Here is a 25,212-nt window from a genome sequence, read left to right on the forward strand (position 1 = left end):
GTTCCGCCTGTGCTCAACAAGCGGTGCGTTGTTGTTAGATCTTTGGATAGGGTATGGTCCTTCCGTCTTCATTACAACGAAGTCAGCTCATATGTCTTTAGGAATAAATATGCACCCGATATTCTTAATGTTTAGGGCGTATGGACATAGGGTTCGCATTTGGAGGAAACATAGTCACGAGCGGTCTACTACATATGACAACTTGAATTGGGATAGCTCTGGAGAATGCTGTATTTGCCAAACGAACTTCTCTCTTACGCCGTGACAATATTAATGCATGCCAGTCGTCCCTATAAGAGACACTTGGAAAGATACGCCCCCGCAAATGGCTTTCACCCTCCTCGTACCTATATGTATCCAGCGCTGATTGCAGCTGAGTATTCCGAATGCGTTGCTCATTGAACAGGGATAAAGGACTGGTGACATTGCATGCCATACAAGCGGCGTCAGTGGAAAAAAGAATGGAAATATACCCTAGGTGGCCAACTCGGAGCGGCGTGTGACGAGAAGCGACCAGTGGCATTGACGTAGTTCAGAGTGGGTCGATAGATTTGCATCGCAGTTATGTAGCGCTGACGGAAGTCGCGGGCACGGTGCTAGCGTTGGACGCGGCTATGGGATTAGCATAGAAGGAAGTGGACAACCTTGGACAACCATCCCCAGCGTATCGCATCGCTGTGTCTCTCTGCGCTGGAACTCGCAGATGTAACATGCAAAGCGATGTCTGTGCCTTTTAGAGAGCGGTCAGCCTTCGTTTCAGAAGTGGCAAGGGGACGGACGGCTCTGTGGTTGTTGCTGAAACTCAGCTTCGGCATCGGCTAGTATTTATGAGCGAGCAGTATCGGAGACAGGCGAGGGCGTTTCAGCACCGGTAATTGTGTGACTGTAGCCTCCCTGCATCACGGTAAGCCTTCATCCATCTTGATATAGAGTGCCCTGTTGACGTGAGCCTGAATCGAGAATCAGAACAATCCAAGGGGGCTGATGCCTGAGACATACGGCCAAAAGAAAAGTAACGAAAGCCTGTCCAAGGCTTGATCAATCAACAAAGTCTTGCGAAGGACTTGTTGCTTGTACATCATGATCTTGTGTACGTGAACGTCGACGGGTCCAACGCCTCTGGGAATCGGGACTGGAGGAAAGCCCGACTGCGTATCTTCGCGACTGCCGAAGCATTCAAAGAGTGAGAGAAGTCATTCAAACCACGGCTTGTTCTTTCTGCGCAATCGCTTGAATTTGAGGTAAAATCACGCAGCGGCCCTGGCTTCCGAAGGTATATATACTCCAACTCAATATATAGGGAAAGTAGTATGAGCGGTATATGACGGGGTATTGAGACGAACCAGTGCACTTGTGGTAAGGCCGCTGCCCTTCGGGATACATAGTACCTCATGGTATTTAGGCAAGACGAGCTTCACATGATGGATAACGACTCGATCATTTATGTCGGCATTAGACAACGAAGCATCACCGGATGAGGTGTAATAATTACGACCATGCGAATAGCCTGCAGCGGTCGATGTCATCATTTATCGTACAAGAATCGAGCGGTGTCACTCTCCTAAACACGTAAAAACAGAATATCAGCACAAATTCATGGTCGCTAAAGTAGTTCGGGTTGAGCTCACCAGCGCACTCGGAGGGTCATCAAGGAGAACATAATACATTCCCGTATATATCGCTCTCGCGAGAACATCACTGGTTTTTGTCCTTGTTCAGCCGAGCTCGAACTAGAGATCAAGGAACAGAGAAACCTACCTTGTAGCCGCCCCACCTAAACTGACATCCCTCGCCCCAATCTCCATCGCATCCCTGTCCCCGGTACATCCAAATCAGACTTGAGCGCGCAGCACTCGACCACGGCGTTGTACTTCTCCTTATCATACACGTATCCAGACAAGATACTGCTGTTGATCAACTGGTGCCGGAGCCGCGACATCTGTGCTGCGTACGAGAACTGGTGCGTATGGTCGTGCACGTCGACGCGCCGTGTGCTGTCATTTGCGTTGTGCTTGCCGTTCTTGTCTAAACGCGGCAAAAACAAAAATGTGAGCCGACTATGATCAGAATGAGAGTGTGGAACATACCTTTACCCTTGCCTCCAACTTGTTCCTTGGGCTTCTCGGGATCCCTGTTTCACTTAAATGGCCATTTCGCGATGGTAAGTCCCTCGAATGCACTCTCGAAGGTGATAGTTTCTTCGGCTTGCTTCAAAGAAGAGACCTGTGGAGATAATTTTTCTTTGTTGAGATATGTCTTGAGACGGCAGACAACAACAACAAGCGTCTAGCGTAGACAGATTTAGTTTTCTTAATTCTCTATTTCGCGGCTGAAAATATACCCGGAGAAGTTGTACAACGAGCATTGGGAGCTCGTTGAAAGGAAGCCTTCATGCATATTCATGTTTATCAGGCCATTGCTATCGCCCGAAATACCTTAGCTTTGTTTTCGCCTGATCATATTGAACAAGGCAATTACCTAGAAAGAAACCATCAGCACGGTGTATCGAGCACCACCGAACGTCGACTTTCTGTGATGGAGTTGGTGTAGACCTACGTGGAATAACCCTCGATGAGGGGCGAGAGGGACAGGAACTGGCTGCCCAAGCGGACGACAGCGCGAGCAGTTTCATGTTCAGTCAAGTCTACAATTAGGGGTCAGTAACATAATTCGATGGTAAAAACAAGGAAATACGAACCCTGAGTGAACAACGGCAGGAAGGATATGATGAACACCAAGAAAATAAAGAAAATACTGATGATTCAATGATGGATTCAGTCAAAGACGGCGTCAAGGTTGTAGCATCCGTCCATGCCAGGCAGGAGGTTTCCGTTCGACGCATATCTACAAATCACAACCGACGAGTTCAAGACACCCAGGTACACCACTAGGAAAGGGAGTGAATTTAAACGATAGGTATTAATTTGACCACCACTTACTACACAAAATGAAGAGCCGCATGGCCAAGGTGACGGGCATATTGTTGATGTGGAACCCAGGGTGAGCATAGTAGAACGTCAGGAGCCGATCAATTGGGAGCTGTGTGCCAAGGTAGTAGTACTCGCGTTTGGGTACTTGCTCATCTTCCCGTACCAATCTTCGTCTGGAAGTTGAGGTCGTTCCGAAACCGAGATCACGACCCTCGCCGCACTGGATATACTCCGTATGCTTGATGCGAGCGCCACGTCCAAAGGCATTCATACCAGCGTATATATCCTCGTCGAGATAGAGACCCTTCTGCGACTTGGAGACACCGTCAAGTGTGTTCATGTACAGAGCGTTCAGGAAATCGGGGTGACTGTAGTGAAGCTTTCCACCGATCCATGCCCAGTCACGAGCGGACAGGGTACCAAACGTCTGCTCCTTGCCGGCCGCGAGATCACCGAGGATACCGATGTTCTCCGAGAAGAGGTACTCGCGCGCGCCAACCGTGACGACGTATAGCTTGCGGAAGTCCTTGTGACCGTACTGCGCATAAGGACTCTGGGATGAAACAGAGTACCCAAATAAATCCCGAAGCTTGAGATATTCCTCGAGATAGTTGTCCCGGCTGGCATCGATGAGCTGCAAGTACTCGCCGCGGTAGAAGATGACAGCGTGATTCTGGCTGTCGGACTTCCCGTCACCGAGAATGGGATTACCAGGAAGCTCAATGTGGAACTTGGGACGGCGGTGGCCAGTCTCGAGAGTGAACTCGGAGTGATCATCAATGACGCAGAGAACAGACGCGCTTCACCACCGGCCTTGCGTGGAGGCTCCTCGTCAAGGTAGGTAACCTGCAAGTCGGGGTACGCACAGAGCAAAAACCCGGCGTTCTCGTACTCCCCCTTGCTGAACTCGGAGTAACGCTGCATCGAACGAGGAACTTGAAATTGCGGCGAGCCATGCGCTCGGGCTCACGCTCAAGCCTCTCAGTGTTGCCTCCGGACCGTCGAACAACTTCAGGTTTATCGACATGGTCTAGGAGCTTGATCGTCTAGGAATAGTGCATCGTGTCGAAGACTACGTGATCGGGGGTTTGAGCACGAAGCGAAGCCCAAATATGGGTACGCAGAGTGAACTCGAAGGGTGTGAAGCTCTTGGAACCAATGCAGTGGACCGGAAGATCGTCCATCTTCGACTGAGCCTTCTCATCGGCAGTGAAGGGGCTGTTGCTGCCGCCGTTGAACGTGGCAGATTCCTCGGCGATAATATTGTTATCCTGAACGAAGTTGTCCCATTCGACCGGGTGAAGCTGCTTCAATTACTCAAGAAGAGTAACACGAGTGTTCTGATCTTCCTGGGGAATGATCTCACGGAGCGAAAGCAGAATCTTCTCGCTGCAAGAGAGGGGGGGAGGGGGGCGAAAACCGTGAACGCGGGCATGGCATCGACCAGCAGAGGCTCCGGGAGATTGACGATGAAGGGCTGGGCGAAAAACGAGACTCGACGTTCAGTCTCGCTGCCGGCCGGGTAGGAATTTGTCCTTGAAGCCCTTGTCGCTCTGCGAGATGACGAACAGCAGGGCACGAAGACTGCGCTTGCTGTCATGTCCGGTGTCAACCTGGTGATAGAGGAGCTTCTGGACATAAATGCTCGCGGTACATCGAATGCGACAAGAGAAAATCAGTAAAACGCACCTTAGGCTTGTATCTGACGTCCATGTCTTTCGACGCTGAAATCTTCAAAGTAGACGTGCTTGGGCAGCCGAGTGTAACTTCAGGGTGTCCAAATCGACAAGCCAAGCATGAACGACCGGCCGATAATGAACACCGTATTCCAGATGATGTATCGCAAGAACTTGTCGAGATAGAACAAGATGAAGTCTATGACATGCATAATCGCCAGCGTGAAGTGAGCCGGGTCATGCAAAGGTTCGGGCCGAAGTACCTGTCGTTACAGTTCTGAATGGTTATCGTAACCATGACGGCAATTGGGTCACGGAGCGAGAACGTCAAGAACCAGTATGACTCCGTGGCCTTGCACCCGAAGATGAGCATCCACATGAAGATGGATACCATGCGGGCCTGGGTAGAGAGACCAGGGTAGCTGGCGGTGAAGGTTTGGATCACCATGGATAAGGTAGGCTATCATTTCGCGCCATGAACGCGAGGAAGAGTGAGCTCGGTCCCTTGGTAAACGTATGTGAAGAACGCGACCCGAGTGATACCAGGATAAGAGTACTAGTCCCCCAGCCGAGAGGATGACTGAGTTGCTACGCGCTGAAAATTTGTTATTGTCATCACATCGAGCGGGACATGAATCTTCAAAAGATAGGAGAATTTATACCAGCATTAGACATTTTTAGAAGGTTTGGGGAACAAAATACTCATAACAGTACAATTAGCCAGCATTGGTCCACGTAGTAAGGTTGCATACAAGAAAGGCTACGTGGTTGCCAAACGCGTCGTTTCTTCAACATAGAATCGTCAGCATTCACCCTCGGGATCATTTGGGGCAATGGTGACACATACGAGTAAAGCCAATTTCCCGCTCGCAGTGCACCCAATAATTACCGCCAATTCGCACTCGGGGAAGCTGACACCATTGCCACGTAGCGCGAACCAGTGGTCCAGCAGCATGCTCTCCGCAACGGGCGTATAGTCCTCCAGCATTGCCGATTCGGTGTTAATGTCAGACGTCCGACCGTTCCTGCGTAACGGTGAAGACGATCCGTCGTCGTTGCTGCAGTAGCTCATGGGCTTGCCGTTTTGCCTGGATTAGAAGAACACTATGTCAGCCCATTACCATCATGGGACAAATGATACGAGTCGTACCTTTGTCTCGTACCTTTGTTTTGCCGTCTATTGTTCCTCAGACCTGTCGGGAACTCCAGCCCACTTGAACGACCTATTCTTGATGGTGTTCGTGCGCACTCGCCAGCGATTGATTTTTCGGTCTGCTTCAGAGAAGCCCCGGGAGATATATCTTCTTCACAAAGCCTAGAGATTTATCTTGAGACGGCGGACATCAATGAGCGTTTGGGCCAAAAACATACCCGGACAATCAGGCAAAGAACGTCGGGAGCGCGTTCAAAGGAAGTGCAAAATTCGTGCGGCCTTAGGACTTCGCCTGTTCATTGTAAGCGCCATCATGTCGAGATACGACTTCCTCTTCGATCATGGTGGAGAGGGGTGCATTGGGAAGTGAGGTATGTGGGCTGGTTCCATGGCCATGGGTCGTTCTGTGCTGGGCAGTCGCGGTGCGCTCGCACAAAGGCAACTCCTCGCACGTGACTGAGCCATAAACGCAACGCGCGACCTCGCGATTCGCCGGCGCCAACTTGGGCGCTTGAATTTGATTAACGTGCACAATTTGGGCACGATAACACCTTCCCTCAAAGTCAGTAGTGAGAATCTCATTGACGAGTCAATTGCCCGCGCGCCTTTTCACTGCAGATTTTGGTCGGAGAAGTTAGTTCAATAGCAATTGGTTGAGTATTTAGCACGGTTTGCGACTAATTGATACACAAATTGCGAGAGAACGGAATTATAGAGGACGGTTTGCTCTTGTACATCTTCTCCCACGTTGATGGCTGAACGAGCGACAGCACCCCCTTGTTCGTCATAACCACATGCCTGTCATAGTTTGGAGGCACAGAGCCGTGTTCAAGGCGTACCCATTTATTGACGTCATCCGTTTTAGTCCAGATCCAGACTTGATGCATCTTTCGTGCTGTATGGACAAAGAAATCTCCCTGGATAGCATCGTCCTGGAGAGGAGGGTCGTCAATGGGCTTGAGTGACCAGGAGTTATATGCCCAAAACCCTTCGCCCGGACACCCTCTGAATGAGTGCCGGATGCGCTTGGAGATCTGGGTATAAATGATCAATTTCTTAATTGCCATTGCAAACCATAGCTTCGATAGATACTTCACCTCCAGCTCATCCGCTGTACCACTAGGCCAGTGGGCTTGGGAGGCGCTGTTCATCCGGTGGATAGGAGAGTCTGGGTGTTCCGATCTAAGCATATGAATCAATTAATGATATCAACATAATGTTTTGGACCACCACGTTGGTATGCCTCCACCCTCATGTTTGGGAGCAGCACCAGGGTTTGCTTCGGCCTGCAAGGAGACGACAAGTTTGTTGTCGTCAGGAATAGGTTCACTGTCCAAACATGTTTGTAGGCCCGCACTATGAAAGACAACAACCTTACTTGACGGTGGGTGTCCAGGTTTGATTCTCGAAGACCCAAGTCCGGGTTGCCCCCTGCTGCTGCTTCACCTTGGCGTGGTACGACCAGTTTGGGGGCTTCTGGAGCCCCAATCGAGTAGGTACGTCAACGCTGCCACTGAGCGGTGTCGAGCTTGTTTGTGTCCATTTCACAGGATCAGCCAGTTCGTCTACAGAGGGACCTGCAGAGGTAAGCATGTGGGATAAATCAAGCGTGCAAGCCGACATACTCCCCATGGTTTGACAGGTTACTGTGGTTCCTCAAGTGAAAAGCGGCAAAGTGGAGGTACAACAATTAGTTCAACATGGATAAGGGTCAAGATGCCGGTTGTGACATTCGCACGCCCATATCCGTGGTGCTGTGCGTCAAATGTGTCTTACGTGGCCATGGGTTCAGTCAGCCACACATTGACGTTGTCCTTGCAATCAACCACTGAGTTTGCAGCGTGCGCAAGTTACGGCATAATCTGGCATGGTGCATAAACATATATTCATGAGGTAAGGGGTCGACTCTAAGTAGTTCTGCGTGAGCATGACACTAATTCGTTGGTTTGCTTCGTTCAAGAGTACTCCCCCAACATCGCTGTGAGCACTTGTGCGACAATGTTACCCATCGCCTGTGCCACCTCCATCTCATCGCTATTCACCTTCTGGACGTACGCGTTAAATGAATTCGGATGATACCTTTCCAGCTCCATCTTGATAGCGTCTTGGGGTGCCATGCCCTGAGTCGCAACTCGCAAAATGTGGAAGATGAAGTTGTTGACTTCGGAAAAGCCGACTTCGTTGACGACCACTGACCCGTGATGAAAGATGGGCCACGGAAACTCTTGAACGCGGATGCTATGCGCGGATATGTGATCTTGGTGCTCGTGGAGGTAGGCCCATTTTCTCTCGTACTCGACAAGCGCACCCCAGACTGCTGCATCCTCGGAGATCGGATCCGTCCTGGGCGAGGAGCATTGGAGGTCGCAGACGTACTGCTCCCACTCTCGAGCAGCGCGCTGCTGTCTTTCTTGAACCAAGAACATCTCCTTTTTCCTAGCAAGGTCCTGTTCGGCGTCATGCCTGAGCCTTGCCATCTCCTCTCTTTCATACCTCTCCCTCTCCGCCTTCAGCTGCTCCTCCTCCGCCCTCAACCTGTCGTTCATCTCCTTGAGCTCCTTCTCCCTCACCATGCGAGCCTGTCTTTCTGCCTGCTTGATGATCCTTGATGTCTCTGCCTTACGGCGTACCAAGACGGCCTGTCGGCTAGCCAAGATCAGCTTCCTCTTCCTATCCTTCTTCAAGCGTATCTGTGCTAGCATCTCTGCTTCTGCCGCCTTCTTGCGGGCCCTCTTGAGCTCGATTGCGAAAGTTTTCAGGGGCACAGACATGGTTTCAAGAACTGTTTGCTCCCCATCGTCTTCATCAGATGTGTCGTCCAAGTCAATATCGGTCGGCTCAGGAGTTGGTACTAAACGGCCGCGTGATCCTCCGCCCAGCAAGCGCTGGCTTCCGGACTTGTGTAATTTCTTTTGCTCAAAGATAAAGGAGCGGGAACGCTCCTCGCGTAGGCTGGTGCGATGCTTGGAGCTCCCAGCCTGAGCGTTTGCGCCGTACATCCGCTTGCCGGGAGGGACATAAGGTGTAGCAGCAGCACGAGCAGCTCGAGGGTTAGATGTCTTCCCGGATGATACGAGTACTGTCTGAGGAACACGGGTAGTAAGGTGAGATTTATGGCAACAACTTCGGCAGGGTACAGAATATTCACCCTCAAATAATGTTTAATAGTATCGACGTAACTCGCAGCGTCGACCAGTTCAGGATCCGTCGCAGAACGCGACCAGTTAGGCAAGAGACGACTGAAGATGTTCATCTTTCCGGAGCAGGTGTACTATGAAAGAAGTGTTTCGGTGACGAGGGATAAAAAGTGAAGAAAATGTGGTGGGTGGCTTTGTATCAGGAACCGCAAAACATCAATGGATTTAGCGGGCTACTTCCGGGTCCCGAAGTAAATCGACGAGCTCTCTTCTATCTAGACTAGGTCCATCTAGATCCGGCTCATGTAAATGATGGCGCTTAGTGGTGCAGCAAGGCTTTGATGTCTTGACAGCGAAGAAAGTGGCTACTTACCGTATGGACACAGTCGTTTCCCTCCCTCTTTCGCTTTCTCAAGTTGGACAGACATCGACAACAAACTGCCCTGTATACTAATACACTTTACACCATCACAGTGTCTACCCTCAGCCTCCTCCATATTCTGGGCTTATGTGTTGCGCTCATCTTGTTTTGTGACTCTGACACTGATGAGGGGTCTGTAAAATCTTTTATCAAATATCGAAAACATCGCGCCACTCGGCATATCCATGCCAAGTCACCACCTCAGCACCATGTGTCTTTAGCCGCAGCGCCATGACTTCCAGCTGGCCCCCAGTTACCGCAGTAATCTTACTGCCCAAAGGCTCAGAAGCCCCCGACAGGAAGATGAAAAGCTCAGGCTTGCTGAGTTTCACGCACTGGGCATACACTTGAATTTAACAATAGTTGGACATGAATGCGGTCTCACTTGGCTTGAGTTCACCAGTAGTTCATCAGGCGAGATGCTCAGTAAGCCAGCAACTGCCACTGGGCGAAGTTCGGAAGCTATAAGCGCATGCTATCTATGCGATTCGGATATGGAACTCCGACGGAGTCTGACGCAGCAAGCCAGCAACCCTAATTCCGGAGGTCTTAAATGTGTCGGCAGTGGGCGCTATATGTAAGAGCATGTACAGACTGCTCGTGGCCTTGCAAATGCATAGCCTGACAATTCGTATGTGCTTGCTCAGAGTACATACGACTGTGTAGGTAATTTTAACAGTAGATCAGGGACGTACGTATGCGTTGGCGCTTCCCGAAGCTTGAAGCTTGAAGCTTCGTCTCGTCCCAACCACATGCTTTAATTGAACCTAATTTAAGCTACGACTTCTATTCATTCCGATTGAACTTCTTAGCGATATATTTGGAATGCAGGAAGATGCCTCCTGCACCCACGGCACCAATGCCCGCTACACCATCCCGGCAAGCTCGTTACGACGATTCATCTTACAAGCCTTCCACTTCTGTACGAAAATGCAGTAGCTATGCCCAAGATAATTATAATACTCGCGCAAAGGCTAGTGCTTTCACAATCACGTTTCATTCTGTTAACTACACGCTTCGCTTGTAGACCAAAATCCGAGCTGATGCTAACGACGCCTCTGTAGAAAATGTGAGTAAAAACGGACTCGTGCAGTGTACCTTTTCTTGTTTTCTCACAATCTTGCCTTACCGGCTCTATAGATTACTGAGTCCATTGCTCGAACCCTGACCTTGAAGAGTGAGGCGCTAGGAGCCATATCTCAGGGGGATGAAGAGGCTCGGGTCTGCGCAAGGCCAGCAGACTTGGAATCCAACATTGTCGCCACGGAGGCTCAAGCCAAACTCGAACCACACGATGGTACATCCAGGGGTATTCAGAGTGAAGCTACATGCAAGGCGGGTAAAGCCGTTTCCAGAGATGCGAGCCCGGTTACCGAGGAAAATAAGTCCGCCTCAAAGGAGGATCATATCGCTATGAAAAACGTTGTCCGGTCGCAAGCATCCACCTCGGTCAAAGCCGAGTCCTCGTCCGCGCAAACTGGTGAGAGGGTATGTATGCCCTCCGCGATGCGCAATAGGTCCGCTTGCTAATATTAATGGGACTTATGCAGCTGCATGACAGACTAGGCCAAGTAATAATTTGCTCAGTTTGTTTGGAACAGATGAGGAAGCCACTGATGTACGTCCACCATGTTTCATGCAGATTGACGTTGACGTTCTCTCAGTTTAAACTGCGGCCACACTTTCTGCGTAGGTTGCATTCGACGAATGACAAAGAAGGCTGTGGAGGAGTACTACAAGTACAGTAGCCTCCCCCTCCCTGAGAAGGTGTCATCCAGCGAAGTGCATCAGCTTTTGCGGGATGGCCTCCTCAGGTTGCACTGCCCCTTATGTCGAAGGCGCATTACCCGAAGCCCAGTGATCAATCTACTTGCTACGGCAGTACATGACGTTCTGGAGTCGCTTTGAGACTGTGTAATAATCCCTGTATTTTCTCCGGTTGATTTATTTTGTTTCAACGAGAGCATGTGAGGCGGTCGGCATTATGCGGTGCTGTACGTAGTAACAACGGTAATATTCCAAAGTACAAATGGCGAAAGCAATAACGATTACCCAAACAGGCTTACCTAACCCAGATTATTTACCCCTGGCTACAGCAGCCAGCGCGGGGAGTAATCTAGAACCAGCTGTGCGGGTCGCAAATTGATGGCAAATGTTAATATGACTATGAAGCTTGAAGTTCACACTTCGTTCAAATTCATCATGTACCCCAGCCTCAAGCCGAGAAGTGAGTCAGCGTCAGCGACTGTTTCAGCAGCATGGCATCATGATGATCCTCCTCCTATTCACGGCGAAGATATGTACTATGATCCAGGTAGCTCCAGAACACGCGCCAATCATGCCTCTTCTTCCGAGCTCAGCGTCAACCTAGATGACCGTCACGCTACTGACTTCGAAATGGGTACTAGAGGCTTTGTACGCCCCTCCCCTGCTGGGGCCCTGCTAGCCAGTGACGGCGACTCCGAGGACGATATTGAAGACAAACTTTCCGGAAGTGTCGGTTTAGAGACTCAAAGGTATATGGTTGAGCGAGTTCGCAAGCTCAGATCGTCAGTCGTAAGCATCTAGTTCAACATGTACATTTGATCGTCCGTTAACGATGCCACAGAAAGGGAACTCGGCAGGAGTCTCGATACTAGAGGTGGAAGTTGACAATCTGAAAAAATCGCTCGAGCAAGTACAGAAATCAGTCCAGGCGAGCGGACAGAAACATCAAGGTGAGGGGTCTTGGATTTGAACAGGACCAGCCGAGGCTGATAAAGACTGCCAGATTCGGTGAAGAACCTCCGCGGGCTAATTTCTGAAGAGCTCAGATCAATGCAAGCGGCGATAGATTCCAATAAATCTCAAGTAGAGGCACAACTGCGCGCCTTCGTTGAGAAGCATGTGGAGGCACGGCTACAGGAGTTGGTCAAAGAGCATCGAGAACAGGCTACGGATTTCTCAACAAGGCTCAGTAGAATAACCGCCGATTTGGAATGCTTACGACCACAAACGCCACAGCAATGCTCCGGAGGATGGGAGCCTCATATCGAACGCCTAGAAGAACATATAGCCGTCTCAGGCGGGCTTTCACGTCCTTCGAGTTGGAAGGACGATACTTCAGCGGATGCCAGAGGTATTCGTAGCTTGCAAGATGAATTAGCTGCGGCAACTGACAAAGTAGTGAGTAAATGTCTCGCATCATGAGTCAGACGCTTACAAGAAAGTAAGGCTCTGGATTTGATTCACCGTGAAGACAGGTATCCAGCAAAAGTGCCATCTATCATGCAAATCATCGAGGCTCAGCTCCGGCAATGGATGACTCAGACACTTGACTCGTTCTCCTCAGATCCCATACGCTGGTCATGGTGTCTATTTGTCTCCTTGAGTGTATGTATTGCAATAGGCGCTTTGGTTTGGAGAGGTACTCGCAATGTCCACGAACATCGTCGTCCCAGATATAACGGTGGAGAAGGGTTCAGGGCATTCTGATGTTCAAAGGCCTGCATATTAGTTGATATCTTATGGGTGGATAGAGATGCGAAGCAATTGCATGTACGCTGAAACTTGACCTTGAGATCCTCCCTGGTACGAGGCCCCGTCTTCATACGTGAGAATTCGCCTTCCAAGACGAAGCTGCCTATCGACAGGCTTGCGCGACTTAAGCGATCGACGTTGAACCAATTCTGTGCGAGAAACCCCCATGAAGCTAGACCGTGAGTGTAGTACCGGCAGTGTTACATTCAGCGATCTGATGACGTCGACGTCAACAAGGGACATTGTACCATGGGGTGAAGAGAACGGTTGTCCTAAAAAGGCAGCTCACTCGTAGCGGTCCAAGCCGCGTCGACAGAGTAACTAGCCCTTCTGAATTACTCTATCTGCTGACAGGCTCCCTCACCTCCTATCCGCCCACCGTCTCCCTCGAATCCTTATCCTCAAGCAGCACAGCTGAATGCCTCCCCTGCAGCAGCCGCTGAACCACCCCTCCCAGGCTAGTCACTCCGGCTGTCCGACATCGACTACTCAACCACTCCATCAATCCGCGATGTCCAATGAACACGCCCTCTCGTCCCCCTACAACGTCCGCTAGGCTTGGAAGGCAGACACCATGCCATCTAGAAAGCTCTAGGTCTCCTTCGTCAATAGCTACGAAGCCTGGGCTGCGTCGTTTGACCCAGAGACAAAGCATCGTTACTTCCTCTGCGACCATCGCCTCATTCCCTTCTTGTTTCGGCACCGTTTTCCAGCGGACCGGGCGGTAGCAGCATCAGCCATCTTGGTATCAGCCCCGTCAATGCTGGTGCCGTCGATGCTCACCTCGCAACGACTTCTGCCTTGGCTATTTTCAAGATCGTTCCCGGCAACCATAGCATAGCGCACCTTTCTCTGACACCAAGCCCGGACTACCGCGTCCAGAAACAAGACATCTATATCAGACAGCCTCGATTGCCTGGAAAGAAAGGCAACAAACCGTACGGGTAGAGGCAAATAGTCCCTTTGTGCGGACCAGTGCTCTGGTGTATTCACGACCAACCAGAGGCTGGTACGTTCCTGACGATATCAAGGTGGGATTTCTGTTATATGGTTTGTCTCTCCGTCCTGAAATACAAGCATGTAGTTGCGCGCGATTACACCCGAGTCCTCGCTCGGGATCAGATCGTGAAAATGCACGCCATCTTGTGTAAGAAGGCGCCCTCCCCTCCCCTCCCCTCCCCGGCTCGACCGAACATGAGCAATGAACGCTGACGACGCGCACAAAATGCCAGCTTGAGTGTACTCGCCGGCTTTACCTTCTGTCAGCTTGGGACGATCGACATCGCTAGTCCTTCTCCTGTTCCATCCCGCCCTCACGTAGGTCCAAGAGTACGTCCCTTTCCTACCATCATCACTGTCCAACTTAAAATAAACTAACACCGCAGTTCCAGTCGCTGGCGCCCTACGTCCGCCTCTTCAGCACGCCTGTCAACCTTGATCTCATCTGCTGGAAACGTGACAACCACCTGCTCGCACGGCCTTCACGCCCCTCACCCCCGCTGACGCCGCGTCGCGCCCCACATAGACTCGATAAGCTCTCAGCGCAATCACCTTCGAGGCGACAGGGGGATAGCGTGGGGTTAAGGCAAAATCCACAGTGCCCGAGCTGAATCAAGCGAACAAAGATTTATAGTGAGTCCGCGACGCTGCTGCCTGTTCATGCTTTGTTCGTCGGTTATTTCGCATTGGTACACGGTTATTCTTTGCAACTTTTTAACTGAATTTGAAATCTGTGCTCCTGGCAGAGGAGGCGCAGATCTTGTCAGAGATCATCGACTCGGAGGCGTGAGTCTGCACCTCCCTCCCCCTCACTCTTAAAGCTGGCAACCGAGCTCTGAGTATTCGCATTGACAGCTCTGAAACTCTACGCCCCAAGCTATCAACCAACGTTGCCAACCGTGATGAAAACGCATTCAAAGCTGCATCCCACTGATCATGGCTGCTGTGCTCCGCGATAGTGAATTTTCGCCCTCCCTCTCCCCTGCAGCCACTTTGATCTGTGGAAAGCGCAGCTATATATAGCAAGACACGATCGAATAAACCGAACATCCATCTTGGAGCTGTTGTCTGCGTCATTGCAAGCCTGGGTTTGTACGTGTTCATTAACACGTTAGGTCCCGCCCCACGTCTTCCTTCACTTCCTCTTGCGTGTCCGTGTTGATAATCTGACTCATGAGTTTGGCTTTGACATATTGGCGACGCCAGAGTCTGCTGTTCTGCTGTGTCATGACATCGGACTTCCGAGTATTAAATCTGCTAGTCTGTAATATGAACATGATTCTCTCCCAGTACGAAGTCAACTTCAGGATCTTCTCTATGCATTGTTGATTGTGGCAAATGATACCTTTCCTGAGCTCAATCTTTCCTAAGGTCTGCCTCGTCAAATCTACGGGGCTCTGCACTGGAGCTGTTGCAGGAGGCTCGTGCATGCCTATTGCTTATAGTGTTGGCCTTCTCTGTTCTGGAGGCTTTGCTCAGGACAATGGCAGTCTGATTGAGCCTTTTATTTCCCCCCTCTCTCTACGCATCCCCGGGATGACTCGGACTTACCCATTCATCAGTACATTTCCGGCCATGCACTCATAGCGGCCCCCAAGATGTCTTTCTCTTTGAACCAAAGATGGCAACCTTGTTTAATATACTCGGCTGACCGTTCTATCGCAATCTATTACAGGTACAGAATAGGCATTTGTCAGCGCCTTGCCCTTCGACTAGAGGCAAAGCTGTCTTCGCTAACCTCAAAGTCATAATCCTCCTCAATGATATTCAACATGGCCCGCTCCCATTCATGCAACCCTGCGAGGTAGTCCGCGTCGTAGCAGTTACGGTAGAGCCCCTTTGGAACGTTCTTCAAAGTAAAGCCATCGGATTCCAACCGTGTGCGCGGTGGGTTGCCTGGTGTAGCGCGTCGATCAATTGGGTTACGCCAGTCATCCAGGTAGAGGTCGTCAAGAGTACGGAGGAAGATTGTGAATTCCTCACTACGCCATGCGAGTCTGATTATACGGAAGTTCTTGGGCGTCTTAGATCCACTAGGGGTCTCAGGGTCTGTTTCATCGTCGCTCATCACATTGCGACGGACTCTGTAGAGAAGTCTATCGTTGTGTCTGTGAAGTTGAGGCCTGGAGTTGCAGACCGAACGTCGAGTACGTAGCAGCTGTTACCAGTGAAAGCTTTCAGTGTTTCCGACATGTGCTGCTTGATCTCAGACCTTACCGTACTCCTCCGGGTTGCCTGAGCTGCGCGCTTTGCTGAACTTTCTGATGCCTCCGGAAGTTCTCCATTTCGAAACTTTCTGTAAACAGTCTTGACGTGGCTGACGTGAGTATCAAGCGCCCAGGCCACTTTCTCATTTGTAACGAAGTCGAAAGGAATGTTCCTATTCTTGATGACACGATCAGTCCAGCACGCCATGAAATGGTCAATGAAGACCTTGCGGGCAATCGAATTGAGACAGAATGTCTTCCAAGGCTGACTGAGGTCAACGCGATAAAACGTTATGGTACAATCCACAAGCGAGTTACTGGTGCCGAAGTTTTCTATTTCGGCCGATGACAAAGGCAACGGGAGCCTCTGAAGCTGCTCGGGCTTGTAGTTGTTTACGCCAAGCAATCTCCGGAAGACCATTCGAACAGCTCTCTAGAGGGTGATCAAAAAGTGAGAAAAAATGAGGCATGGAATGAGTGGGACTTACCTTGAGAGGAATCCAGCTGGGATGAGCCTTGAATACGTCCGGGTCATTTTCGTCTTCCTCGTCGGACTCATCAATATCTTCCTCGTGTAGTTGTGCAAAACCCTTGGGGACGCTGGTCTTCTTACCGCCAGATTTTCGTTTGGCGTTTTCCTGGGGCAAGCCCTTACCAGTCTTGAGTATCGCCTCTGTTGCCTGGACCACCTGAGCAAGCGCGCGTACAATATCTGTGTGCAGGTCCGCATTAGAAGTCTGCAACTGGCTGGTTGCCTTGCTGACTCCATCAAGAATGAGGGCGGCAAAAGCAGCGTTAGCATGGGTTTGGTCTGTAGCTGTGATAGTAGGATTTCCAAGGCCGTGATGATTCTTATCCCCGACGGATGGTTGGAATGGACCGCGACCGTCAGGAGGCCGGATGACAGTACCGTTGAGCTGGTCAGAGGTAGCCTGAACATGATTTATAGGGGCGTGTACGAGCATCTGAGCAATGTGATCGGCATCAGCTTGCAATTCCGAAGAGGGCACAGTGTTTGTAGCGTGCAACTGAGTGGCCTGAGAAGTGCGCTTTGTGTTGGCTGGTTGCTTCAAAGCAGCATGGGATGGAGCAGGCTGGTGAGACTGGCGTTCAGTGCCGTTCGCTATGCTTTGTGTGGCAAGAGGGGCCGCAATTAATTGGCGTGGAGGTGACTGATTAGCGTAGGCGTGCGGTTGCCCGGATAGGAGGCCACTCTTTCCGGTGTATTCTTGGGCAGAATAAAGAGGTACACGTTCTTCAAGGTGCAGCTGATCAGAGGGTAACTGAGAACCGCCACCATCGTTTGCTATGAAGTTCAAGGGGGCAATGAGCAATATGAGACATCGCATGGGTTTAATCTAGAGCGGTATACTTACTGATTGCATTTGTCATTTCAGAATCGTCGTATCGACGAGTTGAGGGCTGGCCAAGCTGATAGGCCCGCGCAACCATTTGTGGGGCATGGACTGTTTTGACAGGACGCGGAATCCGACTCGGCCGAGTTGATGTGTCCGTAGCAAAGTGATCAGGAGCATGACGAGGTGACACAGAGGATCTTGAGATAGCTGTGCTTGTATCGTACTTGTGCACACCAATCCTAGAATCCGCTTTATCGTCTATTGGAGGTCTCGGGTGGTCAGCTGGCGGTCGCAAAGTCAAGAATGTAGATGACTTACAAGGCGTATAACGGTCTTTGCCTTTGAGCGTACTGCGATCAACGCCTCCAGATCCGCCTTTGCCTAATAAGAATTATTGGGGAAAAAAAAAGCAGGCGACCGACTTTCATAAGCTATCAAAAAAATCAAGAAGAGGCAGATCGTCACCCTTTGTGACCGAGGAGGGCTGCGGAAAATGTTCGTATTGCTGCAAGTCAAGGTGTTTCGGTGGGGGCTTGAGAGCTTGAAGTAAACTGAAATCAACCTCGGTATCTTGTTCAGGCAACAACATCTCGCGAGTCGGTTGGAGATCTGTACTAGATCTGTGCGCCGCAACAATAGAGTTCAGTTGGTGCATCATGGACTGTTGCCAGTTTTGTGTAGCCTGCGCTGGTTGGTTGTCCTTGGAGGACGTCAGAAGTACGAGACATCCTACTCAAGAGTCTATCTCACCATATTAAGGAGTTTCAGCCTTTGATCGCTGTCATATGACGCAGAGCCCGGTGTCCATGTTAAAGAACGTTGCGACTCCTGCTAGTCCCACGATTGGCCCAGCCATCAAACTACCGCCTCTCATGATCATCGTCGAGGGAATAAACTCACCACGTGCAGAGTCCCATCATGCTGAGACGATGAGGAAACTATAGACAGCCTGGTGTCACTACGTATCAGTCCCTGCGATCTTTTGGAGAATCCAGCAGGGCGTGAGAGCGAAGACTGTGAAGGTGCATATAGGTTGTCCACTACTAGCTGCTCCGTTGTATTGAGATCGCTTATGGTGGATTGGCGGCTGAGGGCTTGACTGAGGTCGTCTTCATCAACGCAAATTTGGGCAATTACAGCGTATTCATCTTCAGCTTGGTCCGATTCATCTCTACTTGTAAGCTTGGCTCTTAGGAGAGGGTCTTCATCGTGATCATTAATGGCCTTCAGATATTTGGGTTTAGCTGGAACAACTCTAGCAAATGTGTTAAAAACTAACATCAAAACGCTGGTATTTCATCTTGCTGGGTAGAAACTTTTTTAGATTGGGGTCAAGTGTTGGAGGGACCTTGCGTTTGAGACTAGTATGATTGTCTGTATGCCCATCCTGTGCAACTTGGTTTCCGTTAGTCCTGTCCATCGCAAACCGAAAAGTCAAGCTGATGGTAGGGTTGATTGGGCGCTCGGTTGGCGCTCGGCGTTTGGCAAAAGGCCTATCAGAGGCTATCGCGTAAGTGCAATGGCCGGGTACAATCTGAACGTCAAACCAACGGGCCTTTTTACCCATCTGTGTCGGGTCGCTTTACAGCTTTGATAAGGGGGGCATGGTACTATTGCAACATCCAAGGGTGTGAAGTACAACACTGTTCCCTGGAATACTGTGGTCCTACTTTACACCCTTTGGAGGCACCTCGACCTGGCTGGTAACACTTCACATCCTCTCAGGCTCTCCACATGCGTTCGAACGGTGTGCTGCTCGCCCAACTACAGCTCTGCCTTGTGGCAGGTGCAGACCTTATTCGCAGCTTTAGCTGCCTTGCCGACAGTTGCCTGGTGCGCCGGCAGTCGTGACCGCCTCATGCGCTGACCACCAGCGCTCGCGTCTTCCTGGTGATCGGTTGAGGAACGTTACTGCAGCTCGGCTTGGGGGGGATAAACCGGGGGTCGTAATTTGGTATGGGATTGGCATGGACAGTAGCGGAAGCAAAAGCAGGGAAAGGCGGATTTATTAATGACGCCATTGCCATTGGTGCAGGCAAAGGCAAGGGAAGTCCGGACAGAAAGAATGGGGGGAGCATGAAGACCAAGCGGCGAGCATATTATTTGTTGCAAAAAATGTATGGAGCATAATAGCGGTCCCGATACCGCAGCCCTGTGCAGCAAGTCCGTAACAGCCGGCGAAATGTTCTGTGCCGCAAGCGCAGCAGGTTCCTCATGCGCAGAGGCTGGGTGACCAGCATACCGTCGCCACAGTCGCTGTTGAGCACATGGTTGTAGTTTGAACTTTCGGGTTGAATGGCCTCGATAAGCAGACAAGTCGCACTCTTGCGATATGGCAGGCTCATCAGAAGTCCAGTGAGCCAGGATGACTGAAGCGCCGTAACGGTTGTGACTATGCAGCCCTTCACTGAGAGTAGCGGGACGAGGGATCGTCGATGGCGTGAATATACGCGGCGCTGCTGAATCGAAGACCAGAACCAGAGTCAAGGGGTATTTGAGCACAAAAAGGGCCGTTGCAAGCACGATAGGGACCTGGCCTGTGGACTTGAAAGGTAATGGTACCTCAAGCCCCCATGGCTGCTCTTGACTGTAGTGATCTGGTCGCAAATCTGGCAGGATATGATGGATAGAGACGACGTCCGCAGGGGTCACAGCATCAAGCAACCTGACGCGATGTCTAACCTCGCCGGTAAGCGCTCAGGCTCCCCTGCGCAAATGTCCAGAGCGTTGCACGATTGAGTTGCGAGATGGTCATGACGTATGGTAACGTTTGGAAGTATCAAGAAGAAGTGGCCTGAGAGGGATCCGTATAAGAATATAAAACGGGAATGGGTGTACACCACTCACTCTATAAGAAACGCCTAAGTCGCCCTTATCTTTTCTCGGCGCCAACATATCCGTGATCCCGGATCGCAAAGATGGATAAGGCGTTCGGTACCTCGTGAGCATGTCGCGGATGAGACAAATATCACAAGAACTTACAGTGCATTGCTGCGCTGTCCCTGCATTGCGACACGCAATAAGATGGGGAATGCGAACCGATTTGGCTCGACGTCTGGCCGGGACGGGCACAATTATGTATGTCATAGTGGGCACGTCGAAACTCCAAATGTTAATCAACAAACTCGTCATGTCAGACATACGGACTCACACATTCACCAATTTGAACGACTCACATGTCTTCATCGTCTTCGACAACAGACAGCAAGCGCTGGACAGCTTTTCATTCGGCCCTGCAGGTCGCTATCTAGCAGGCTGCTCACAAGTGTTCGTCAGTTTCAGCTCATCCGAGTGAATGAACCGCGTGCTCACGTCGTCTGCGCCGCGGATACGAAGACTTTGTTCAGTGCTTCTCAGTATGGTGCAGCGAGGATCCAGAGGGCGCGCAGGCAGTGTTCAACGCCGTCTCACGGCATATGGGGTCCCAAGTCACCGTGCTTTATAATTATCTCATACCAGTCGAACTACGGCCGATCGTTGACGGTACAATCAGACTAGCTGCGAAACCCTCTTCTCTGAGCAGCACGCGCGCGAGGGCGTCAACATCCTCCATGTCGTCGTCACCGAAGCCCATGTACGCAAGAAGCAAGGCGAGACCGATTGCCTCGACATCTGGTGTGAGAGCCTCGACCCGCACATCGCGGTATCAGGGTTATGGAGGCAGTGGTGAAACGGCTGAAGGCAACGCTGAGTAAGGTACGTGTCTCTGCTACTTATCTTGAGTACAGTGGGTTTTTGTGGAGGATGCTGACCCATCCCGGGCTGATGGAACAGGAAAATCTAGCAATCAGCCGACAGATAAAGGAGGACGATGCAACGGCGCAGGAGGCAGAGGAGGAGGCGAACGAGCTGCTTGATCTCCTTAGACCATCGCGGAAGTGCGGGTTTGGGTTCGACGTGAGCGACATCTACCTTTGTACTACCTTTGTATACCCGTTGCCGTGATACTGAGATTCTCCTCTCTGGAATCAATCGTTCAGGTGTACGAAAAGTGGAGCAAACTCCCGCAGGACGATATCAGTCTCTGGACGCTACAACCCGCAGAAGCGTTGGATGCAACAGAGACGCCATAACGCAGCGAGTTTCGCCAAAATGGAATTAGCTCAGAATGGGCGTTGCCGCAGGTTGCCGCGATCTTGCTTGCTTTGATATGTTATTATCTGTACTCTATAATCACGCATGTACCCGCAGCGTCCTTATCGCGCTTGTAATCTACTCATTCAACTCGTCACGGACACCCTTCATGAACCAGGAGAAAGACGTACTAATCAATCTCCCCTCCGACGCAGAACTCATCACAGATCCACGAAGAGGTGCATATATGCGTCGTTCTCAGGCATCTGACTCCCTTGTCTGACGCACTTCATCTCCGTCGCGTACTCGCCTGTCTACACCACCATGGTCCTCTATGCCTCTTTAGATATTCTTTCTTTACACCGCCCTCCGCGGTGCATCCACCGACCTCGTTGGTCCAGACGGCTACCGTGGCTTAGGGCACATCGACTCGCGCCAGGACACACGCTCTATCGACATCACGCTCAGACGTCCTCCCCCCGGACGCGGCCGACGTCGTCACCTGTTCCACTCTGTCGCTCGACCAGTCTCGCCAACGTCAACAGCTGCTCGAGATACAGACAAGGGCCAAGGAGGAGAGAAGAAACCTCGCGCATCGCGACAGCAGAGGAAACAGAGCTCGAAGAGGCAATCTCAATCTGGAGATTGTGAAGACGTTCACCCTTGCGCAGGATAAGATCGCGCTCAAGACTCGAAGCGGAGACACAGGGAGCGTATTATGGCGCGCAAGGTTCGTTCGATCACTTTCTTCCTTCATGTATGCGCAACCAGCATCCAAGCTTAGCGTCTAACAACCGCTGTTCACAGTGTTGAGCTTGCCCGGGTCATCCTTCAACAGAATGCCTTCCCGCCCATGAGCTCCCTCCCTTTATTCAATGGAGCCACGCTGGCAAATTCTCACGTCCTCGAACTCGGGTGCGTTCCTAGTTCCATCCTGCTTCGTTTCATTATCTCAACCCACCTGCCAAACCCGCAGAGCAGGCACAGGCCTCCTCGGCGTAGCCCTCTCCCCGCTTGTGCGCACGTACACGCTCACAGACGTCCCCGCGCTCCTCTCACTACTCCAGAAGAACGTGGCAATCAGTCTCGCGCCGACTACCTCGGACCCGGATTCAGCGCCGCGTTCATCTCTGAACAACATCGCTGTTGAACCTCTCGACTAGGAAGTCCTACTGTCGCTGTCTATGACACGATGGTTTTTACACCCGCCCCCCCCTTCGAGTGAAACTGCTTTTTCACCTCGTCGGGTGGGGGAATTTCCACCGTTTCCCTTTTCACAGTGGATCCCACTGTAACTCAGAGGATCGGGAGACCTCCTCCAAGTGACACATATGTCGCATGGGAGGCTGTTCCAACGACATGCCAACTCCATCCCAAGGCTATCTATGCCGGGCGCTCTCGACAAAGCATCCGAGCTTGGCCTATTCCTCGTTTGGTCCCATCAAACTTACTGTTCAAGGAACCCTCTCGGCCACGTAGGTATCGTTCGCGTGGCTACCATTTTGGTAACTGGAAGAATCTCGGGTGTTGTGCTATGCGACTCGACTATCGAATCGAATAGGGATGTCTCCATTAACGCTTATTTCTAGTGGGAGGTATGAAGGTGAAGCGTCTCTACTTAACGATGGCGACGCGGCACGACACCGCAATTGAAGAAACTTTCGAATGCGTATGCAAATCCTCCAGACTAATTCCGTACGAATACAACCACCTCCTTGTCTATCAACTTATTGATACTTTCCTAGATTGCTCGGTTACGGCTGTGCTCCCGTAATCAACATGCCCTAAACGAACCATTCGCGCTTATCCCATTTCTTCCTATCCGACTGGTATTCTAACCTATCAGTCTGATGAACGTAAGAATAACCCATATACTACAGTACAGTAACATTTTCGATCATATTTAAGTTCAAATTCAGAATCCAACTAAGTCCATACTTACGAGAGAACCTAGTAATGTGAACGCACCACCCAAAAGAACGCAATCCATTTTCAGCTACTCACGTAGCGGAAGCTCTCCAGGACTAGTAATCAGAAATGACTAGTAATCACAATATGCGGCAATTAACCACAAAAGTTTACGCTAGAGACGTTGGTACACAGGAAACTCGGCCTGGTGAATTCGACGCGCCTAAAGGCAATCGCGGCACCATTAACTCAACGAATACCACGTGACTCATGGGCCAGCGCCCCATATACCATGGCCAGCTACGCTAGAACACCATCCATCCCCCTTGCTTATCGGAGACACCGTCCTCGTCGACATCCAGGTGCATGCTGACCAGCTCACGCCGTGAAATCGGGATCCTCCCGTCCTATCCATGAAAGTCACAGCCCTCTGCTGCCTATACCGCGACAGCACCCCGCCCATCTCCACGAGTCGCCCCCCCAAACACACCCACTCACCCGCGCCGTCTCTCCGGCGTTCGTCGCCCTCAACAGCCACAAGAACCCTTTATTAGGCCGAATATCCACGAGAGACAATGGCCTTGCGCGGCGGCAGCGGCCCATTCGATGTCTCCGAGCCCTGCGTCCGCCATACGTGGGCCGCCCTCTTCCCCGCCTCCCTTCGTCCTCCTCTGCGCTGGCTCCCTGCCCCTGCCCCTTCCTGCGTTCGTCAATTGACGGATTTTGGACACGCAAGTACTCTCAGTCCTTTTTACGGCGTTCTTCACCAGGGCGCCAAGGCACGCTCAATGAAGACGTCTGGGATCTCAACCCGATTCTCCAGTCTCGCCCGGCCTTCCTTCGTTTCGATTCTGTTCCGTAAGTTAATGATACTAGATAATTTAAGCTCATGCTAATATCTCCGCTGCAGCCACTCCTCGCCTTCCCAGCGTCTTTGGGCTGCCAGTATCCTCGATTCAATGTACGATTTCATAATAACGCACTACTTACGAAGGTATAGTCGCTAACGTGCCTCTAGATTGGGTTCTACCTTAACAATCCTGACTATCACCGTTAACTATGCGTCTGCATTCTTCCTCAAGTACGTCTAGAAGCTTCTTTGTGATTCCTTGTATATTGCTCACAGAGTTCGTCTTTCTTAGGCTCATTCCCGATGTTGTCGCACACAGATCCGCAGAGAACCAGTCCCGGGCGTTCATCTACACACTCCTCACGTCCCTGTGTGCTGTTCTCATGGTCTATACCTCCTAATCGTCTTCCTACACCTTTTCATACTAATTACCATACATTATGTTCTCGCAGGCCCAAGCAGACGCCCAGTACCTCCGGTTCAGCTACCATGCCGCGATGCGCATCCGCGTCGGACTCGTCGGCGCTATGTACGACAAGACACTCAAGCGCGTCAATACTCGGGCATCGCCGACAAGTCCGAGCAGGCCGCTGGCGCCGAGTTCGCTGCCGATGCGAAGGGCAAGAACGGGAAGGGCTAAGGGTCCAAGGGGCCGAGTGTGTATACGGGTGCGGGCAGGGTCGAGCCGCTCTCGAGTGTGGATGTGGGTGATGGTGAATTTGATGGCTGTCGACGTGAATAGGGTGAGATTTTGGGTGTCTGTTTGGTTAGAATGAAGAGCAAGGCTGATCTGTTTCTTTTGCGATAGGCGACTACGGTGGTGTCGAGTCTCTTTATGTTCTACGGAGGTACATCCATCTTCTGTTTCCTACATGTTTGCGATTGTCTGACATGGATGTTTTCTTTTTCAGCGCCCATCGAGAGCATTATGGTGAACGTCCTCCTCTACCAGTACGCCTTAACCTCCCCCCCCCCCACCT

The 25,212-nt window shown here is 51.1% G+C and overlaps 6 protein-coding genes across 6 annotated transcripts in view; 3 read left to right on the plus strand and 3 right to left on the minus strand.

Annotated features, from left to right (window-relative positions):
- Positions 1-2,552: 2,552 nt before the first annotated feature.
- Positions 2,553-5,054, minus strand: CONPUDRAFT_90587 (glycosyltransferase family 48 protein; the record flags this gene model as incomplete). Its single annotated transcript, XM_007771112.1, has 8 exons — positions 2,553-2,644; positions 2,940-3,730; positions 3,867-3,976; positions 4,007-4,234; positions 4,351-4,481; positions 4,568-4,677; positions 4,718-4,869; positions 4,902-5,054. The coding sequence occupies 8 exons, from the start codon at positions 5,052-5,054 to the stop codon at positions 2,553-2,555; spliced, it is 1,767 nt and encodes a 588-aa protein (XP_007769302.1).
- Positions 5,055-7,714: 2,660 nt separating this feature from the next.
- Positions 7,715-9,012, minus strand: CONPUDRAFT_154365 (uncharacterized protein; the record flags this gene model as incomplete). Its single annotated transcript, XM_007771113.1, has 2 exons — positions 7,715-8,842; positions 8,908-9,012. The coding sequence occupies 2 exons, from the start codon at positions 9,010-9,012 to the stop codon at positions 7,715-7,717; spliced, it is 1,233 nt and encodes a 410-aa protein (XP_007769303.1).
- A 1,140-nt stretch (positions 9,013-10,152) lies between these two features.
- Positions 10,153-13,784, plus strand: CONPUDRAFT_73478 (uncharacterized protein; the record flags this gene model as incomplete). Its single annotated transcript, XM_007770908.1, has 12 exons — positions 10,153-10,239; positions 10,345-10,386; positions 10,458-10,805; positions 10,879-10,935; positions 11,490-11,544; positions 11,632-11,873; positions 11,926-12,034; positions 12,088-12,482; positions 12,706-12,775; positions 12,836-12,854; positions 12,878-13,015; positions 13,550-13,784. The coding sequence occupies 12 exons, from the start codon at positions 10,153-10,155 to the stop codon at positions 13,782-13,784; spliced, it is 1,797 nt and encodes a 598-aa protein (XP_007769098.1).
- A 1,609-nt stretch (positions 13,785-15,393) lies between these two features.
- On the minus strand, positions 15,394-20,155 carry CONPUDRAFT_73479 (uncharacterized protein; the record flags this gene model as incomplete). The annotated part of the gene is made up of 12 exons (XM_007770909.1): positions 15,394-15,501; positions 15,574-15,919; positions 15,973-16,475; positions 16,531-17,348; positions 17,419-17,682; positions 17,719-17,781; positions 17,866-18,100; positions 18,301-18,624; positions 18,680-18,967; positions 19,195-19,287; positions 19,546-20,009; positions 20,083-20,155. The coding sequence occupies 12 exons, from the start codon at positions 20,153-20,155 to the stop codon at positions 15,394-15,396; spliced, it is 3,579 nt and encodes a 1,192-aa protein (XP_007769099.1).
- A 421-nt stretch (positions 20,156-20,576) lies between these two features.
- On the plus strand, positions 20,577-21,473 carry CONPUDRAFT_90588 (uncharacterized protein; the record flags this gene model as incomplete). Its single annotated transcript, XM_007771114.1, has 5 exons — positions 20,577-20,639; positions 20,748-20,834; positions 20,894-21,043; positions 21,175-21,297; positions 21,381-21,473. The coding sequence occupies 5 exons, from the start codon at positions 20,577-20,579 to the stop codon at positions 21,471-21,473; spliced, it is 516 nt and encodes a 171-aa protein (XP_007769304.1).
- A 2,484-nt stretch (positions 21,474-23,957) lies between these two features.
- CONPUDRAFT_73481 (uncharacterized protein) overlaps positions 23,958-25,212 on the plus strand; it is a gene marked incomplete at both ends in the record, with an annotated part of 5,885 nt that continues 4,630 nt past the window's right edge. The window contains 8 exons of the mRNA XM_007770910.1: positions 23,958-24,117; positions 24,153-24,240; positions 24,293-24,343; positions 24,401-24,463; positions 24,525-24,618; positions 24,685-24,975; positions 25,041-25,080; positions 25,144-25,183. Of these exons, the coding sequence (XP_007769100.1) occupies positions 23,958-24,117; positions 24,153-24,240; positions 24,293-24,343; positions 24,401-24,463; positions 24,525-24,618; positions 24,685-24,975; positions 25,041-25,080; positions 25,144-25,183 (827 nt within the window). The remainder of the gene's footprint in view (positions 24,118-24,152; positions 24,241-24,292; positions 24,344-24,400; positions 24,464-24,524; positions 24,619-24,684; positions 24,976-25,040; positions 25,081-25,143; positions 25,184-25,212) is intronic.

This window comes from Coniophora puteana, assembly GCF_000271625.1.
Source record: "Coniophora puteana RWD-64-598 SS2 unplaced genomic scaffold CONPUscaffold_7, whole genome shotgun sequence".
Taxonomy (NCBI): domain Eukaryota; kingdom Fungi; phylum Basidiomycota; class Agaricomycetes; order Boletales; family Coniophoraceae; genus Coniophora; species Coniophora puteana.